Source organism: Bubalus kerabau, chromosome 15, assembly GCF_029407905.1.
Source record: "Bubalus kerabau isolate K-KA32 ecotype Philippines breed swamp buffalo chromosome 15, PCC_UOA_SB_1v2, whole genome shotgun sequence".
NCBI classification, from domain to species: domain Eukaryota; kingdom Metazoa; phylum Chordata; class Mammalia; order Artiodactyla; family Bovidae; genus Bubalus; species Bubalus kerabau.
Genome location: NC_073638.1, coordinates 39,937,346 through 39,956,105, shown reverse-complemented (window position 1 = coordinate 39,956,105; position 18,760 = coordinate 39,937,346). Strand labels below are relative to the sequence as shown.

General features: G+C 43.5%; 1 protein-coding gene across 7 annotated transcripts in view; it reads left to right on the top strand.

The window, feature by feature from the left end:
• The window catches only part of TEAD1 (TEA domain transcription factor 1), a 273,908-nt gene that overhangs the window by 64,376 nt on the left and 190,772 nt on the right, over positions 1 to 18,760 (top strand). Inside the window, exon 1 of one of the 7 annotated variants that reach the window (XM_055548595.1) lies at positions 5,837 to 6,099. The exons of 4 other annotated variants lie outside the window; for them this stretch is intronic. Coding sequence is in view for 1 of the 3 variants with exons in the window: in XM_055548590.1 (XP_055404565.1) it covers positions 6,147 to 6,161 (15 nt within the window). In the remaining 2 variants the exon portion in view is untranslated. Of the gene's footprint in view, positions 1 to 5,836; positions 6,162 to 6,824; positions 7,141 to 18,760 lie in introns of those variants that run through there. 2 more of the 7 variants (XM_055548590.1, XM_055548594.1) reach the window with 2 other exon arrangements.

The following is an 18,760-nucleotide window of genomic DNA, read 5'->3' as shown; positions in this document are numbered from 1 at the left end:
ACCAGACTTGGAGGTGTGTGCAGCTGAACAGTTTTAGGGGTGGTGAAGTAATTTATATGGCAGAAACACTTACAGAGGAAATTCAGTACAGGTACCAGCTGCCTTGAAGAAGGGAAAATGGTCTAGGCAAAGAACAGCAATTACCTCCCCTGCCTTTTGGACTGACCCCTCAGTATTGATAAAGATTTATCAGCCTTTAAAGAATGTTTTCTAATTTTAGCCCGAAAGATAGGTGCCTGACGAATTGATCTAACTGCAGTTTAAACTTTTGTTCCTGCAAAGAAGAAAATATTCCCTTGACCTCAAGAGAATTTGAAGAGGCGATGTGTTTAAGCCCCTGTGCCGCGCCTGGCACCTGGGTCTCAGTCTGGGTATTAGAAGATGGGCACGGAGCTGTACCTCTGGAGGGGAGGGGTATAGATTCTGGAAATAAGCTGTTCACACACACACACACACACACACACAAGTCCCCCCTTTTCTAATGGAGGAGTAGGAACCTGTCTGGCCATCTGCAGTTGGATTCCCTGCCCCATCCCACTCGTCCTGCTTCCCCCTCCCCCACCTTTTTTTCAGTTTCAAGTTAGAATATCTTTGAGTACTGTTGTCCATTGGTATGTGAAGGAGCTGGTTCAATGAGCCCCTATACAGACTAGAATGTGTGGAAGTAGATTTGTTCTTTTGTGACCTAATTTCACTTAGCATAATGTCCTCAAGGTTTATCCTTGTTGTGGATTTCTTTCCTGTTTGAGGATGAATACTCTTCAAGGCCCTATTTTATTTTAACCCCAAGCATGTGTGAAATAGTCACCCACCAACACATGAATTCATTCTCTGCTGCCTTTAATGAGTAGTCATTCATGCAGTTTTCTGGCTACCCATTCATCCTTCTTCACTTTCTCCCTCCCTCTTTGATTACATGTTACCTGCCAGACATTGGGCTAGTGACCCATAAGACAAAGACTACCTCTGTCTGCTCCCCATCCCAAACTTGTAGTCTATGAGGAAGGTGGACTCGGGCAGTTACTAAGCAGTATCAGTGAAACTGTAGTTGTGTGTTTGAAGTTCCATGAGACATGAGAGGCAACGTAGCAGATGACATGAGAGCCAGGCAAGGCTTTGCTGAAGAGGTAGCACTTGAGTTGGCCTCCGAAGTATGTGTGGCAACTGTATAGGTGGCTAAGGGGAGGAAAGACGTTTCAGAAAAGGGGACCAGCAGAGCAGCAGCTGGGAGACTTGTCTATACTTCACGAAATCTAGTTGGATAGTTATCAGTTTAGACTCTGCAGTCAGACTGTTCAGATCCTGGCTTTTGTCTCTTAGTTTCCTTGTTTCTAAATGGGAATAATAATAGTACTTTTCTCATAGTCTTATTATGAGGGTTAAATGAACCATGTGGGAAATCTACTTTCTCTTTCTGTCTCTTGGTTTCCTTGTTTCTAAATGGGAATAATGATAGTACTTTTCTTATAGTGTTGTTATGAGAGTTAAATGCATTGACATATAAACTGCTTAGAATCCGGTCAGGTACAGAATATATGCTGTGTGTAAGTTTTAGCCATTATTGCTGCTGAAATGTTTAGAGGAACTTTAAGTCCTTAGGTCTACCTAAAGTCGGCTGTAATCTGTGCATTGTTTCTGCATTTGGAGGTTGTGAAGACTAGATATGGAGTTTGAGATTGGTTGGGTGGATCCTAGTGGTAAAACAGGGTTCAAGTGTTCACAGATACCTGACCTCCAAGCTTTCTTGTATTTAGGTACTCGAATATCTCTTGTGTCTGAGTCTACTTAAATTTTCTTAAAGTCAGGATAATTTATTAAAAATTACAAAACAATGGAACATAAAAAGTGTAAAATAAAAACCTATCAGTTCAGTTCAGTCGCTCAGTCGTTTCCGACTCTTTGCGACCCCATGAACTGCAGCACGCCAGGCCTCCCTGTCTATCACCAACTCCCGGAGTTCACTCAGACTCATGTCCATCGAGTCAGTAATGCCATTCAGCCATCTCATCCTCTGTCGTCCCCTTCTCCTCCTGCCCCCAATCTCTCCCAGCATCAGAGTCTTTTCCAATGAGTCAACTCTTCGTATGAGGTGGCCAAAGTATTGGAGTTTCAGCTTTAGCATCATTCCTTCCAAAGAAATCCCAGAACTGATCTCCTTTAGAATGGACTGCTTGGATCTCCTTGTAGTCCAAGGGACTCTCAAGAGTCTTCTCCAACACCACAGTTCAAAAGCATCAATTCTTCGGCGCTCAGCTTTCTTCACAGTTCAACTCTCACATCCATACATGACCTCTGGAAACTTATAAAGTGTAAAATAAAAACCCTCCTAACCGTAACAGTTTTCATTTTCACTTCTGTAGACATAGCATAGAGTTGTAATTACATATGTATACACACATATACATATATACACACAACTTTGTAGATAATACATATACACACAGTTTTGTATTTTATTTTTAAAAAATTTGTATTTTTGTATTTTGTTTTGAGAAACTTTCCTTTGTTTGTCTATTCTTTTTGATTTTTCTTGTAAATGAACACACAGTTTTCCTTTGCATTTGTGCTGTGGTTTTCTTAATCATTCTGCCATTCATAGTAGTATAGACAATTGTATAATGTAGGTCTCTGTGCTCCTAATTTTTTTTTTCTCCCATGGGGTTTTCTCTTAATAAATTTCTAGTGTTAGGATTATTAGGTCAAAGAATTTCAGCCTTTTGAGACTCTTAGTAACTATAGCCATTTGGATCTTCACATCCCCAGTACCTCTAGGATAGTTCCTGGGTCATATTCACTACAGATGTTGTTGTTCTTTTAAGGTTTGCTGATTAGGAGGTTTAAAATAACACTTTAAATTTGCTTGAATTTGCCATCCTTTCTCCCTCCTGGGTAAGAGGCAGGTTTTGTCATATGCTTATTCTCCTGTGTGACTTGTTCACTCATTGCCTTTTCTGGTTATGTTCTTGATATTTTCCAGTACAAATTTGAGTCATTAATTTACCATAAATACTAGCTTTGTGTTGGAAAAAAAAATTCAGGTATAAGGGTCCAAACTGCTTCCCTGTCCTGCAGTAGCGAGGGTCTCATCTGTGCCACTGCATTTCTGAAGCGGGAGAAAGAGGCATCATTGCTTGCTAGGCCAGCTCTGCTGGGGTCCCAGTGGCCAAGAGTCTGGACACTCTCCAGTGACCTTGCTTTTTAGCTGCTTTTTATTGTGAAAATAGAGCGTCTATCCATTATCTTGACTCTAAAAGTGTGCTGACTTCATTTTTTGGCTCTTTCCTACTCCTCATGTCCCATGCCTGCTAGCCAGCATACAGCAGGCAATTTGTTTTCATCTGTCATAGATCAGGGGTTGGAATGGACCTTCTCTGACATTCTTCCTACTCTAGTCCCCTCCACCGCATCCCTGTTAAGAGATTGCTCAGCTGCTCCTTGATTACCTCCAGTGATGAGAGGTTCACTCTATCACAAAGACAGACCTTGAACTCAAGGTGAGATAGATCTGGGTCTGGATTTTCTGTTTTATCTGTGGATAAAAGACTGTTTCTAAACCTTATTTGCTTCATTATCTGAATGATGTATATGGTAATATTATATCTCTACCTAATAGTGTTGTAATGAGTATTAGAAGAAATAATAAAAGTAGAGTCTTAAACCCTGTTCCTCACACACAGTAGTGAGGAATAAATGTTAGCTCTGAATATTATTTCCATCTACTACTGCAAGGCGTTTCCTTACATTTTAGCTATTATGTTTGATTTTAAGAATCAAAAATATTTTTATACCCATCAATTAGAATTTTACTGATTTTGGAAAGAAACCTTAGCCCCCGTAGTGACTTGGAGTTTGGAGTATATTCTTCCACCATGGAGGTGGGGATGGACATTGTCTTTGAGCTGATTGCAGCTTGAGCCACCTTTCCAGTGGCTATACTGGACAGCGCTGTAATGTATCCAGGCTGACACCTTCTTGGTTTTGAAAGCCTGATTTTAGAGACCCCTTGTTTGTCCTTCTTCCCTTTCCTGGCTGGTGTTCCTGCCCTGGCAGCCCCAGAAAAGGATGGACAAAAACATTTGAAGGAAATGAAACTCTGTTCCACAGATAACAGAACTAGTTATCTGTTCTCTCCCACAGAAAACAGTTAGCTCTGTAAAGAGAGGGCTAAGGTAGAGGTCATGCTTCCAAGTGCATAGTGATAATGCCCTGCCCCACATGCTGCTTTTATTGGTATTACAGAGTAATCCAGTACCAGGGTGGTCTGGGCATAAGTTAGGCTGTCCTGACTCCTTTTATCTCTAGACTTCAGCATTTCTGTATTTTTGCTTTAGCTTGCTGAGACTATAATTGAGGATCTGAGAGCTCCTCCAAGTCTCCTGTGATTTAAGCAGATAACTTTTACCCTTGGGGGAACCAGTGTCATTGGTGTTTCTACTAGGTCCGTGACCCTCAGGATTGTGATGTTTGTCTTTGTCTGAACCAACTCACTGTGCTTTGCAGAGAATTAATTTAGTGGGAACTGCCCACCTCGCCACCCCCACCCCCGCCCACCCAACATCTTGGTAAGTTCTTTCTATTAATTGTCCATTTCAGTTTTAAAGATAGAATATTAGAGAATGAATTTAAGAAACAGCACTGATGTGATGGTAATGAAGATTTTAAACAGTGGTATTTGAGGAACTGGTTGGAGGGGAGGATTAACAAAATTTAAAAAGCATATCCTGAGTTCAAGTGGTATGTGAAGAAGGGTGATGTTTAAAATATTTAACAGACAGTGTGGACATCAACACAGTGGAAACCACTGGAGGCCCCCAGGTGTGCCAGGCACTTACCCTGTACTTGTTGGATAGTGAGGCGGTCAGGGGCCCTGGAAGAGGGGCGGGAGCTAAGGGGCCAGGCATTCGTCAGGCTTGGGTCCCTGACTCTTTCCAGCCTGTGTGGAAGTGTTTCCGTGTTTTAAACAGGTGCTGGCAGGGGTGGCGTTGGAATCACCTTTGACAGATGTTAAGAAGCGTTGGCTCTGTGCCTTGGCTGTCTTCCTTTGTCTCAGTGCTGAGGGACCTTGGTGATATTGGCCTGGTGATCTCTTGGTAGGTGCCTGGAATGTTTCACATTAGAATTTAGGGGTGTCTGTCTGGAAAGTGCTGAGACACATTGCTTTAATCAGAGAACACTACAGCGTGATAGGCACTGTCCCTGTCTTTACTAGGCTCCCAATCTGTACCAGTGGCTTCAAGTTTCTCCTGCCCCTAGATTCTAGGAATCTGTCGGAAGTCACTACGAGGGTGTTTGCCATACAGTGAAAAGTTGGGCAAAATCTAAATGTCAAGCCGTGTGAAAATAGTCAAATAATAGTATATCCACGACATGAAATTATTATGCCTCTTAAATTCATGAATACAGAGGATATTTCAGGACTCAGAAAAATGCTGAATGTGAAACCTTAGGTGAACAATAAAAGAACCTCACACAATAGGTAATAATAATAATAATGTTATAGTACATGAAAATACATTTAAATGCATTGTTAGCCCTGACTATTATTCTGTGGAGGGCAGTGGGTAGAGTTAACGTGTGCTTCTGTTTCCATTCTTTTAGTCACCTGTGGGCATTAACTTTATAATTAGAGGCATCCTATAAATACTATATTTCTAAAATCCAGTTTAGAGTTTTAAAATGTTATGTGTATGATCAGCGACCGAATATTTTGAATTTAATCAGGGAGAGATACTTTTGAAGGTTGTGTTTATCGTTTGTAAAGGAAGCTGCTGACTCGGTGGAATAAAAAGTAAAAAGCCTAGGTCAGCCTGCCGATGTTGGGGCCCCAGCTTCCAGACTGCAAGGGCTCAGAGAGGCCGTAATGTACTTGTTGAAAGGCCCTCCTTGGCCTCGTATTAATGTCCCTCACTGAGCCGTGCTCTCCTCTGCCGGCTAACCTTGTCAGAAGGTTACCCGTGGCTCTCCAGGGCTTGTCTAATTTTAAATCCAGTGTGCCGGCCAGCGTGGTGGCGTGGCATTGGGCTGCGGGGACACTAACACTCCCTGGAAGATACGGCTGGGGAAAGATGAGCCGAGTCCCTGGGTTTTTCTCATCCTCCTGTAAGTGACCAGGCCCGCTGAACAAGCAAAAGAGAGCTGGGATAATAATGAGAGCTTTTATGGTAAAAATCAGGATTATTAAAGATCTTTTAGCAGTGGCAGTGCTGGTGGATAATTGCACGGTGTGGTGTGTCCTGCATGAGTTGTGTGAATTCTGACCGCGTGAGCCTGATGGGGTCCTCTCTTCTGGGAACTCGACTCTGACTGTTTTTAAAGCAGAATGAAGCTGCTTCTCATTTCACTGTTGATTTGATGCTCCTCTGCATTTATAGAGCTCAAACTCTGCTGATAGTAGGCTCCTTTTCTGAAGTTTTTTTTACTGGTTGGATTGGGAAAGAGCTATTATTTCTTCAAAGCTAAAAAATAAAAGATACCAGAATCTTCTTACCTGCATGTCTATCAGCTGCTGTTGGCTACCACTAGGATTATCATTTTAAAGATCCCCTTGTCCCCCTTTTAAGTATTTGCAATAGAGTCCTGTTTAGAACACTGCTGAACCATTTAATACTTGTAACCCTGATGTTTTAACACGAAACAAACATTGGTAACTGCAAAATAATATGATGTTGGGGAACTTGTCTCCATCATAATTAACTTTAAAAAAGAGAACAGAGAATCCTTTTTTTCTCCCCCATTTGGATTTTTTTAATTTTTTTAAATCTTCCTTCTCTTTCAACACCTTCAGGCTGGTAAGGTGCCTATTAGAGTTAGCTGTCTTCCCCTGCCAGGGCATTCACAGCGACTCTCACATGTAAGAGATTACGATGGGAAACTTCACCCACCTGGTCCACTGCCTGGTCTCTGGTTTACCTGCCCAATGGAAGAAGGGCCTCCTTTCCTTGTAGCTGGGTCTCTATCCACCCTCTTATAAAACAGTTGCAAGGAGCCAATTAAAGAGGCATAGTGTGTGGAGTAAACCAAGATGAAAGCACAATGGATGGAGATTCAATAACCTGCTAACTCCCTGCGGTGATTGAAGTCAACTTTGAAGTACCCAGGCTGGGTCAGACCACATCAAGCCAGCAGTGTTCCTACACAAGGGTAGCGTGAGAGTTATCTGTAATTTTATTTTAAGGAAAAAAAAAAGTGCATACATGCTTTTCATTGGCCTTTTATTTTTTGAAGGTCTGTCCCTCCTTCTCTAGGCCTAATTAGCTCTGTCACGTTTGGCTGTAGTTTTGAGAAAATTAGAGCTGAGTAATATTGGGAATTGTTGAATGGGAATACTTGTTGAAATCTTTATTGACCCAAATCTGACTTTTCTAAATAGTATTAAATAAGCAAATAAAAAACCCACCCCCTTCTTACCTTAAAATAATGTTTTTAAAGGCACGTTTAAAGTAGTTAAGTATAATATAAATATAAGCTACTCTGGCTTGGATGCTAAATAAATGAGTTATTGCAGAGGCTGCAGTGGCAATGTTAAAAGAGTGTACTTAAGAATCTAAAGTACGTTTTATGAAACCCAGTTCCTCTTCGACTCAGATGCAAACGTCTGCTTTTCTTCGCCTGGTTTTCTCTTTCTCACCCCTTCCCTTCTGCACTTGGCCTGCAAGCCTTCCTGGTGTAGGCCTGCTGTTATTTTTGTGGTAACCTGACACTTTGGCCAGCGACTGCAGCCCCCAGGCCCCCGGGGGGTGAACTGGCTGTGAGCTGAAAAGCCGGCTCCCGATCTGATGATCCAATGTCCCGGTGTCCCATGCGGAGCAGCTGCTGCATCAGGGCTGGGGACCAGCAGGGTTGGGGGCTGGGGGCTCTGGGTCGTGATGCCAACAGTCTGGGCTGGAAGGGTGCGTGTCACAGTTCAGACCTCAGATTGTGGCTTCTTAGGTCATAGGCCCTACTTTGAGTTGGGAGTCAGCAGAGGCCAGCTAGTCAGGGGTTCTGGAGACTGGAGGAAGGTTTTGAAACTACTGTGTTTTTTTAATTGCATTCTGTGGGTCTCATCTAGACTATGCCTGAGGCTGTCTTTGTAGTGCCTTAGACAAGGATGAATTTCTTAATAGTCATAAAGATTGTATTAATATTTTATGTTAAACTAATTTCATCTCGCTGGGGTAGGGAATGAGGTACAGAAATGAATGGGACAGAACCCCTGTTTTCTGAAAATGTGCAGTGTAGCAGGAATGACAGATATAGAAGCAGTAAGTATTAATTATAGTTGTATATGTTCGTTCAACAATTAGCTGAGGACCTGCAGTGTGTCAGGCACAGTTCTCAGCTGTGTGTGCACAAATACCCACTGATCTGTAAGCGTACAGATGAGTAACGAATGTAATGACTACCGAGGATTGAGACATCTGTACTTGTATGGATCATTTAATCTTTCAGCAGGTAGGTAACATTAATTCCCATTTTGCATGCATGCACATACACACGTCACCCTGAGACATAGCTAACAAGTGGAGAGCTCAAAATAAAAACCTCTAGGATTCTAAAACTGTGTGTATTCTTTATACGTACATATTTTTTTTTTTTACTGTTTGGCCATATAGACTCTCCAGATGCACAGTGTTCTCTCTAGAATAGTAGGAGTGCCCACAAAGGGAGCATTTAGCAAAAAAAAAAAACCAGACTTTTTTTTTAAGTTTCAGCAATTCATCTGGTATTGAGAGGTACGAAACATAGGAATGTCAAAGAGCTTACTGATCAGCTGGAGATAGTATCCTAAGAGAAATTTTGATGAAGCGTACCGAGTATGGTGTTAGAAGTTCGCTTGAGGTGCTTTGAGGACAAGGAAGTGACTTCTTCTAGTGGAGAAAGCTGTCAAGGTTTCCCGGAGGAGAGGTTGGTGACTTTAGTCTTGAAAGGACCGGTAGACATTCTTTAGATGAAATTGCTGGTGAGACAAGCAGCTGAGCAGAGGGACCCAGGTGGCTGAGGGGGTGAAGCAGGCAGCCTGCTGTGCCTGGGCACCTTGGGCGCCCTAGCTATGGGGGACTGACTGCACAGATGCCTGCAAAGCAGGCTAGTGGCAGGTGGTGAGGGCTGTGAGTGTCCTGCTATGCCTTGGGTTCTGGACGGGGTGGGCATCTGCTGAAAGACTTAAAATGAATGTAGGATGAAAGCCATGTTTGCATTCTGGGAAAACTTCTCTGGCTGTAGAATAGCATAGGAGAAGCTGGCTAAAAATACATGAGCTGGGGATTCTGATTCAGTACTTCTAGTATCGTGGCTGAGATCGATATTCTTAAGAAGCCACCTATGTCATCCTAATGTTCTTCCAGGCTTGGGAACCTGGCAGAACCAGCTTGTTGGTAGTGGTGGCATTGTGGGGATGTAGGGGACAGCCCAGTTCAGAGAGCGGTGATGAGGTCCTGCCTGTGAGACAGGAGCAAAGTTAGTGGGCTGGGGAGGAGCAGAGGGGATGCAGTTGAGAGATGAGGGGCCAAGCGGACATTCTTGGTGACAAGTTGCAGGGAAAGGGATGGGAGAAGCTTGAGATGTTGGCCTTCCTTTGGGCGCTGATTCAGCCAGGTTCTCTGAATAGAAGAATCGCTCAGAGCCGGGCTGAGGGATTGGGTTCCCTCCCCCAGGGCCTGGAACATCTTCTTTGATTTTCTTGGGTGCTTTTAGAGACAGATGGTTGATATACAGAAGTGCTCTGGCAGGTGTCAGTGTTGGTGTGCCAGGTCTGTGTGTATGTGAAGTTTGCTTTGCTTTGCCTTTGGGTCTTTTGGCCTCTAAAGTCTCACCCTGGAAGTAAAGTCATCATTAAATTTGGACCGAGGGGCCATCCACATTGTGAATGTCCGAGACTGGAAGGGCTTTAGTGGCAAGTCATAGATATAATTGGAAATGGGTTGCATTTTGATTAGAGAGAGGAGTTCCTTCTTCGTCTATCAAGGTTAGCAGAATCTGCAGGAGGAAGAGATCCTAGAAGGAAATACACATCCCTCCCCTTTATTATTGTCATTATTATTTTTTTTTTTTCCCCTGAAAACTCCGTGTGTCTGTGTGTGTGCGCGTGCGTGCATGCACACACACAAGCTTGCAGAAGTGCCCCTGGGGAGGTGCAGAAATATTGATCAAATCAAGCCCTGGCCCTTTGCCTGTTTTGCTTGCTACAGCTGCCTCATTCACTGGGGTGAGGAATGTCCGGGGTGAGGAGGGAGGAGTCTGGTGACAGGTGACATGGTCAGGGTCAGCTCTCCTTCAGAGCTCCCGGGGCCTTGCAGAAGCGAAGCAGAAGTTTGTCCTGGTAGCAGAATTGGGTGCTTCAGCCTTTGTGTCCAGGACTCTCTTTGCCTGGGGGTCTTCTGGCCCCACTACATTCCCCTGATGCGCTTATGGACTGCTTAGGGCTGGTGTGCACCCAGTCGGGGCTCAAGTAATACTGGTTAATTTGAAAGACTGGTGTATTGTCTAAGGAAGAATAATACTTATTCTGCCTCAGCCGGTTTCCTGCCAAGAATCTTTCTCCTGTTGAGGTTGCACTGGGTATAAAACAAGGGTTTCGATTTGGGGGGGCGGGGGTGGGGGTGAGGGTGAGGCTTTAACTGGCTCCTGAGTTTGCATCCCTCTCAGTGTAAGACCAGTGTTGCAGCTGCTCATCCCTGTGTCATCTGTGAAATGGCAGGTTCCTCACTGAAGGGGTGGGGACTCCCTTGTGTCAGCTACCCTGGGAACGGGTGGACGTTTGTGAACAAGCCGTGTCATACATTTTTGGTTCATTGATATACTTGCTCACAGTCCCATGAGCCGGCATTTGAACACGGGCCGTGCACACACGTGAGTGTCACCGTGTGAGCATGGTGTCCTAGTGCTCACACTGAGCTCAGGATGACTGCGCTGTCAGCGGGGGCCGTGGAGTGCTCCACGACCCAGTCGGAGAGGGTGTATTGGAAGAGCTGAGTGACTGGGCACAGAGCGAAGTTAATCCTGTGACTCTGGACTGCTTAAACCTGTATAAACGGTCACTGTCGTTTTGTGCATTAAAAGTTTTTTATAAATTTGTAATGCTCAAGGGATATGTCACATTGTAACACCTGAATTTTTCTAGAGAACTCTTTTGGTCTTGAACCTCACTGAAAATGCTTTGGATTAAAAAATTTGGATTCTAAATTTATAAAATTACCCGTTCTTCATCCTTTATTCCCCCAAACACATACCATACACTAAGATACAGACTCCTTTAAAAGTTGCTTATACACTCCTGATGTTGCTGGGGTTTTCTTGTGGCCTTTGTATGAAACAGCTCAAGCTTTTTTTTTATATATTGGAGTATAGCAGATTAACGGAGAAGGCAATGGCACCCCACTCCAGTACTCTTGCCTGGAAAATCCATGGACAGAGGAGCCTGGCAGGCTGCAGTCCATGGGGTCGCGAAGAGTCAGACACGACTGAGCAACTTCACTTTCACTTTTCTCTTTCATGCGTTGGAGAAGGAAATGGCAACCCACTCCAGTATTCTTGCCTGGAGAATCCCAGGGACGGCGGAGCCTGGTGGGCTGCCGTCTATGGGGTCACACAGAGTCGGACATGACTGAAGTGACTTAGCATTAGCATAGCAGATTAAAAATGTTGTGATAATTTCAGGTGTACAGGAAAGTGACTTAGCCATACATATGCATGTATCCATTCTCCCCTAAACTCCCCTCCCATCCAGCCTGGCACACAACATTGAGCAGAGTTCCCTGTGCTCAAAACACAGTAGAACTTTGTTGGTTATCCATTTTAGATATAGCAGACTGTGCGTGTCAGTCCCAAAGTCCCTACCTATCTCTTCCCCCATTCATCTCCCCTGGTAACCATAAATTCTCTTGAGTCTGTGAGTCTGTTTCTGTTTTGTAAATAAGTTCTTTTGTATCATTTCTTTTTAGATTCCTCCTATAATTTGCATCATTTCTTTTAAATATCTTTAGTTTCCTTATATTAGTAATATATGGTATTTCCCTTTCTCTGTCTGACTCCACTCAGTCTGACAGTCTCTAAGTTCATCCATGTTGCTCTAAGTGACATTATTTCGTTCTTTTAATGACTAATATTCCATTGCATATGTGTACTATATCTTCTTTATCCATTCCTCTGTCAGTGGACATTTAGGTTGCTTCCATGTCTTGTCTGTTGTAAACAGTGCTGTACTGAACATTGGGGTGCTTATACCCTTTCAGACCATGTTTTTCTCCAGTTACATGCGCAGGAGTCACCTGCAATGTGAGAGACCTGGGTTTGATCCCTGGGTTGGGAAGCTCCCCTGGAGGAGGACGTGGCAATCCACTCCAGTATTTTTGCCTGGAGAATTTCAATGGACAGAGGAGCCTGGTGGGCTACAGTCCATGGGGTTGCAAAGAGTCGGACATGACTAAGCTCAGCACAGCACATGCCCAGGAGTAAAATTGCGGGGTCACATGGTAGCTCTGTTCTTAGTGTTTTAAGGAGCCTTCAAACTGTTCTCCGTAGTGGTTATACCAATTTACATTCCTACCAGCAGTGTGGGACTGTTGTCTTTTCTCCATACCCTCTCCAGCATTTGTTTGTGGATTTTTTGATGATAGCTGTTTTGAGTGGTGTCAGGTGTTATCTCACTGTAGTTTTGCTTTGCATTTCTGTAATAATTAGTGATGTTGAGCATCTTTCATGTGCCTGTTGGCCATCTGTGTGTCCTCTTTGGAGAAATGGAGAAAGGTTTTCTGTTATTTTTTTTTTTTTTTTTTTTGATTGGGTGAAACAGCCCAAACTTTTTGTTGCTAAGTGTCTGGTCCCTTGTGATCCGGCTCAGTATACCTTTCTGTTACTGTGCTTTGTCCTTTCTTCACCATATCCTTTCCACAGATACCCTTCTCAGTGTAGACTTCTGTGAGCTTTTTCATAATTGGCTGGGTAAATCCTACTTAGGCTTCAAAACCAGCCTAAGCACCACCTCCCATGAGGCCCTTGTTGACCAGAGAGACAGAATCAGCTCCTATTTCTGTGCTCCAGCAGCACTTGATTTATTCTTTTTTTGCCATGTTATATTCATGCACTTGTTCATTCGTTTATTCACCCATGGGCTCATTATTTTAGGCATCCATCAGGTCATTATTTTGGGGAACATTGACTGTGTGCCATAGCTTCATTAATAGCCAAGGATATGCCAAGGAAACACCAAGGAAAAAGACTGCAGGCATGGACCTAAGCCTTAAAGATCTTACAAACAAGATGGATTTGCCACAAGGACAGGATCATTCCTATGCAGTGAGTGAGGGGTTCCATTTGTCCTGAGGAGCAGAGGTGCTTCCTGTAGGAAAACGGAGGGAGTGGGAGGGTGGAGGCCGGTCAGGCTTCCCTGCAAGGGGATTGAAGTCTTGAAGGATAATTAACCTATTTCTCTGTCTCCCTGCTGGAAGGGTGTGCCATGAGGGCAGGAGGGGAGCATGCTTATTTTATCTCTCTAGTGCCTGGCACATGAGTTGGGGAGGTGTGGGGTAGGGAGTTTCAGTAAATCTTTAATCACATTGAATTGAAACAGATAATACAAAGAAAACGGAAATAATTTCCCCTTCGTTATGCCATCCTGTCTTGTTTCAGGATTGATCTAAGGCAGCTTGCAAGTAAAATAGCATACATTAAAAAGTAGGGAAAAGAAGGAAGAAAAAGAAGAGAACTGAGGTAGGGACCTAATGTGGGCTTGGGAATGAAACCAAAACTGCTGACCACATGACCTCTGGGCTTTCTCTGAGAAACCTGCCAGTGGGGCTCAGTGCTCTTTCTTTGGCAGCCAGCGAGGATGCCTAGTTGGGTGAACAGGAGGTGAAAAGCACATGGTGTTTTGTTGGTTACTGAACTTTCCCTTGGGACCTTTGTAAAGAGCATTCTGTGTGATGTGATGAAGGACATACTCCTTGGAGTACATCCAGTGACTAATTCATGCAATATTTCTGAGTATGCTGATGGCGTCACATAAAAGCATAATTCAGTTAAAGTTTATCTGGAGCTTTTGGGATATACTTTTCTAAATTAACTGTGGAATCACTACGGATGAAATGGAATAGTAACAGAAATGGTTAGTTCTACCTGTTGTTCTGTCTTGTCCCTCATGTATCCAGTGTCCTGCTTCCACATACCACTACCCTTGGTCCTAAAGGTCACATAAGCTCTATTTCTGCTCCCAAGGTATTTTATGATCAAGCGTTGGGACTCAGAAGTACTCATGAATGATATGAGATCAGTCTGATCAGATGTATTAGAAGTGAGTATTTAAAGCAAGATGGGCCAGACTATCACTCATACAAAAAAGTAAAATTCTGATTTGTGATGGTTGAGAGGATGGAAAGGAACAAAATTTGTCATCATGCATTAGGGTCTTGGTTACCCTAAGTTGGGGCTTCCGTGATGGCTCAGAAGGTAAAGAATCTGCCTGCAATGCAGGAGATCTGGGTTTGATCCCTGGGTTGGGAAGATTCCCCTGAAGAAGTGAATGGCTACCCACTCCAGTATTCTTGCCTGGGAAATGCTGTGGACAGAGGAGCCTGGAGGCCTACAGTCCATGGGGTTGCAAAGAGTTGGACATGACTGAGTGACTAATCCTACTCTAAGCTGGCAGGAAAGAGCAGTTTTTTCCTTCTGGGCATATTGGAGTCTAGCTTTTGGATTCTCTGATGTGGTGCTGTTGATATTCACATGGATCCCTTGGATCTTTAGAGAGCATTTGAATGCCGGTGTACCTAGTCAGAGACCCAGAGCAGAGCTTGGACCTCACAGTTCAGTACTTTCAAATGCCATCTTGCTCCAGTTTTCATTGTTGATTGACTTATGACACAACCAGAAGTGACCTGTGGATTTATCTGTTCCTACTTTCCCCCAGCATGCTGTAGAATAATCCAGGGTAGATGGAGGCATGGCCACAATGGGAGAAGCACTCCCAAGTCATAGAAACTGGAGAAGGCAGCCCAGGACTGTTTCTCTTTGTGGAGTGGGGAGGGCCGCTTCTGATGCAGCTGAACTAGGATTTCTCAGCAGCCAAAGGAGCTGCATCTGGGCAGGTCAGCTGCTGGGCCTTGGGTCAGTTCAGAGCCAACATACCACTACGTTGGCCGGCAGTGAGCTGGTAACACTGAGTGAGTCTCCACCAGCTTTTGTAAGAAATATGACTACCCAGGCATGACCTATAGACTTGCCACCCAAGGACCAGCACCTTGATGGCATGAGACCCATTTGTAGGCATTCCCTCCAGCATGGGGCTGAGATGGACCTTTTGAAATACTTCTTAGGGTCTGACCAAATGTTGTGTATTTATTTATGTGGTGAGTTGGTAGTTCTTAAAATATGAACTGTATACTTGTGACTTATAATTTGTACTCATTGTCATTTAAGATGCTAAGGCATTGTGATAGTCTGAAGGCGAAGCTTACCAACTAAGAAATTAACATTATCTGTAACTTAGTGACTTAGGAGTATTATTTTCCTAGTAGTAGTTTTCTTTGTTTTTAGTAAGCATCAGAATTGATGAGTCTATTTTAAATGTATGTTCACTCTACAGGCCTGTTGGAATGAAGGAGTTAGTTTGGGGGTTTTCTTTGACTATTATCACTCTTAGGAAAGGGCTTAGGCATCTTCCTTTTGAAATGCTACTTACTGCCAACTGTTGTGGCGGTTTTCCTTTTTCTCCTCTTAGACCATTAAAGAGGCTTCTGTTTTTGACTTTGCTATGTGTTTGCCAAGGTTAAAGAGCCCACCTTCCAGGGATCCATGACTCAGGCTACAGGTCTTGTCATCCAGCTCACGCTCCCCTTACAAGTGCACTGTCTTGATAGCAAATCTTCACTTGGAATGCTCAGATGGCATAGACTGAGTGCACTTGCCTGTCTTTTTGAAGAAGGCTACTGATGAAGGAGAGCAGTGGTGGTGAAGGGGAAAGGAACAGAATAGGAATTTCTGTCCTCAATAGCTAACAGATTCCTGAAGCGGATAGGCAGGGCGATTCCTTTAAAGGCTGGTAATACAGAACTACATAGCGTGAAATCAATCAGAGACTTTCTCGAGTTGTCACCTGGGCAGGTTCTTGGGGCTGATGGAGCAGAGAATTAATCAAGGCATCTCAGGAGGGTAATGCTAAGTCCTTTGAAGGGGTGCTCAGTACTGGGGTCTCGGTGAAGAGGTATTGGCTTGTTGATGGATCCTGTTGATATAGAAGTGATTTTCGAAAATAAGAGGGAGTAATTACGTGCTTCTTCCTGCTGAAATTAGAGGGAACTATTGGCAATTGGAGTATATGACACTAAGGCTCACTGGCTGCTATTGACTACACAGCAGATGTTCCATCTCTCTGGAGGCTGCCTTCAAAATCCAGGCTGCTGCTCTTCACTTGTATTTCGCAGGCCACATGTGGGCAAGTTTGGCTAGTGTCTGAAATGGTAAGAAAAGAAAAACATGTTCCATTTACATATGCAAGCGCGATTAACCATCATTAGTGCCTGACATTCCTCCCAAGTACCCAGGGAAGTGAGTCAGTATCATAACTATTCATTAGGAATTAATTAGACTGTGCTTGATGGTGTCAGTTGTGGACAGAGCTGAGAATTCAGCACTGTCTACATTCTCTCCCATTGGAATCCAGCCTCCAGCTCACTGTCTAGTGAGGGTGGAGTTTGCGTCTGATGTTCCTATGGAATGCGCATTCTGTCTGGAGCAATCGCTGTTAAGTATACATGATGACTTTGGTCAACTTATTTAGAAGCGCTTTTTTCCTAGCTTTGTTATTGAAGGGCAGTTTTTCTCTTTTAAGGAAAATTTGGCCACTCACTAAGATCACAGTGATCTTTGAGCCATCAAATACTTGGTTGCGTTGTCTACTACAAATGTCCTTCCAACTACTTGATTTTCCTTTTTTTAATCCTAAAATGGCTCCCACTTGTGCCTCCTTCCACATTCTCCTGAACACTTAGTGTCTTTTTTTCCCCTTTCTTCTCAGTACCACTCCCTATATATTGCCTTTTTCATGCACCTATGTAGTTAAACTTGCTTTGCTCCCGTTTTTTACCTCTTTGGATTTCTTTTTGTCCACCACTTGGCTTCCTATTTTCAGATCCTCACGACTTAGCTGTCAGGTTCTGATTCTCATCTCTTCCAGTGATCAAATGAAAAGGGAAGGAGATAAGGTCAAATATTGCATCTCAGAAACTGTTCCACTCAAAATCAAGTTTATTTGTTGTAGAAGAAGCTTACCTCCCAGAAGACCCAGACCATATCTATCCCTTTGACACAGAAGGCTCTTGGTTGTTTGCAATCATGATTAGTAAATAAGAAATTGAATCAGCCAGCCAACTCTTGGTTATCCAGGCAGTGCTTGGCATTACTCTGTCCTCTTACATCTTCCTGACTTGCTGATTTCCTTTGGATTCTTAACCAGTCATTAGAACTTTGGCCAGAGTCAGGGTGAGGAATGGGAAAGGAGATGAAACTGTGCCCCTTCTCATGGAAAGCTTCGGTGATAAATTCATTGACATTGTTACCCAAGGAGTGTTCCCATCTTTTGTTTGTTGGTTCATTCTTTATTTCTTTGCATATTTATTATGCCAGGTACTCTGCTAGCACAGGGGATACTGTGGTGATTGTAGCAGTCCCTGCCCTTGCAGACATTGGGGTGCGGATGGGAGAAGTGATAACAAGCCAACTAAATTCTGTTATAAGTAGTCTGTGGAAACACAGATGATGAATGATGAAGTTGGTATCCTTCAGTGGTAGTGGTGGAAACTGAGGCACATGACAGGTACTGTGTGGTCCTGGGTTACTCAGATGGAGGCAAAGTCCTAACTTCCAGTCCACTTCTTTCCTTGGTGCCTCATAGAGTATGAATACATTGATTAAAATAAGCTGTAGGGACTAATTTTTTTTTAAATCTTTATGTTCAATGACATTTCTTAATCACGAAGGTTAGTTATAACTTATCCTTTTATTTAAGAGCTCTTAAATCACCCATAAGTGAGATGCTTACATTATGAGAGACTCACAGGAATTAACATGAAAGGAGCAGCAATTCCTGTGTCATGCCCCTTGTGCATACGTCCCTTGAATACAGTTGGTGTCAGAAGCACCTGCATTTGATTAGCTAACCTCCTTCTTCCCCTAGATTTTTCTATTAAAATATGTATTGGTTGAATGTACTGCATGCTAAGTCGCTTCAGTTGTGTTCCACTCTTTGCAACCCTGTGGACTGTAGCCTGCCAGACTTCTCTGTCCATGGGATTCTTCAGGCAAGAATACTGGAGTGGGTTGCCATTTCCTCCCCCAAGAAGATCTTTCCGATCCAGAGATTGAACCCAAGTCTCCATCCAATATCTCCTGCACTGCAGGTGAATTCTCTACTAGGGAAGTCATTGGGGAAAGCCCATTGGTTAAATATACATGGGTTGAATATATACAATGTCATTCCAGTGTGCTCATGTTACCTGTCTTGAAGAGTCAGTGGGTAATCATGAAAGAGTGATTCATTTAGGGAGTGTTGCTGTTGGGGCGGTGAGCAGGGTCTGGTAACATTTCTCTTTGGAGCTTATTCTAGTGTGGCTGGGAAGAATTTCAGGAAAAAACGGAGCTTTTAGAAAAGCATTAATGATGGAGACTGAGGCATATGGAGGCTACATGATACACACTGTATCTTCAATAAAGAAGAGTTCCCTTCTCTGTCTCTTTTTAGACATTCATTTAGGTTTAAGATTATCCCCCTAAACCAAACCTCCCAGAA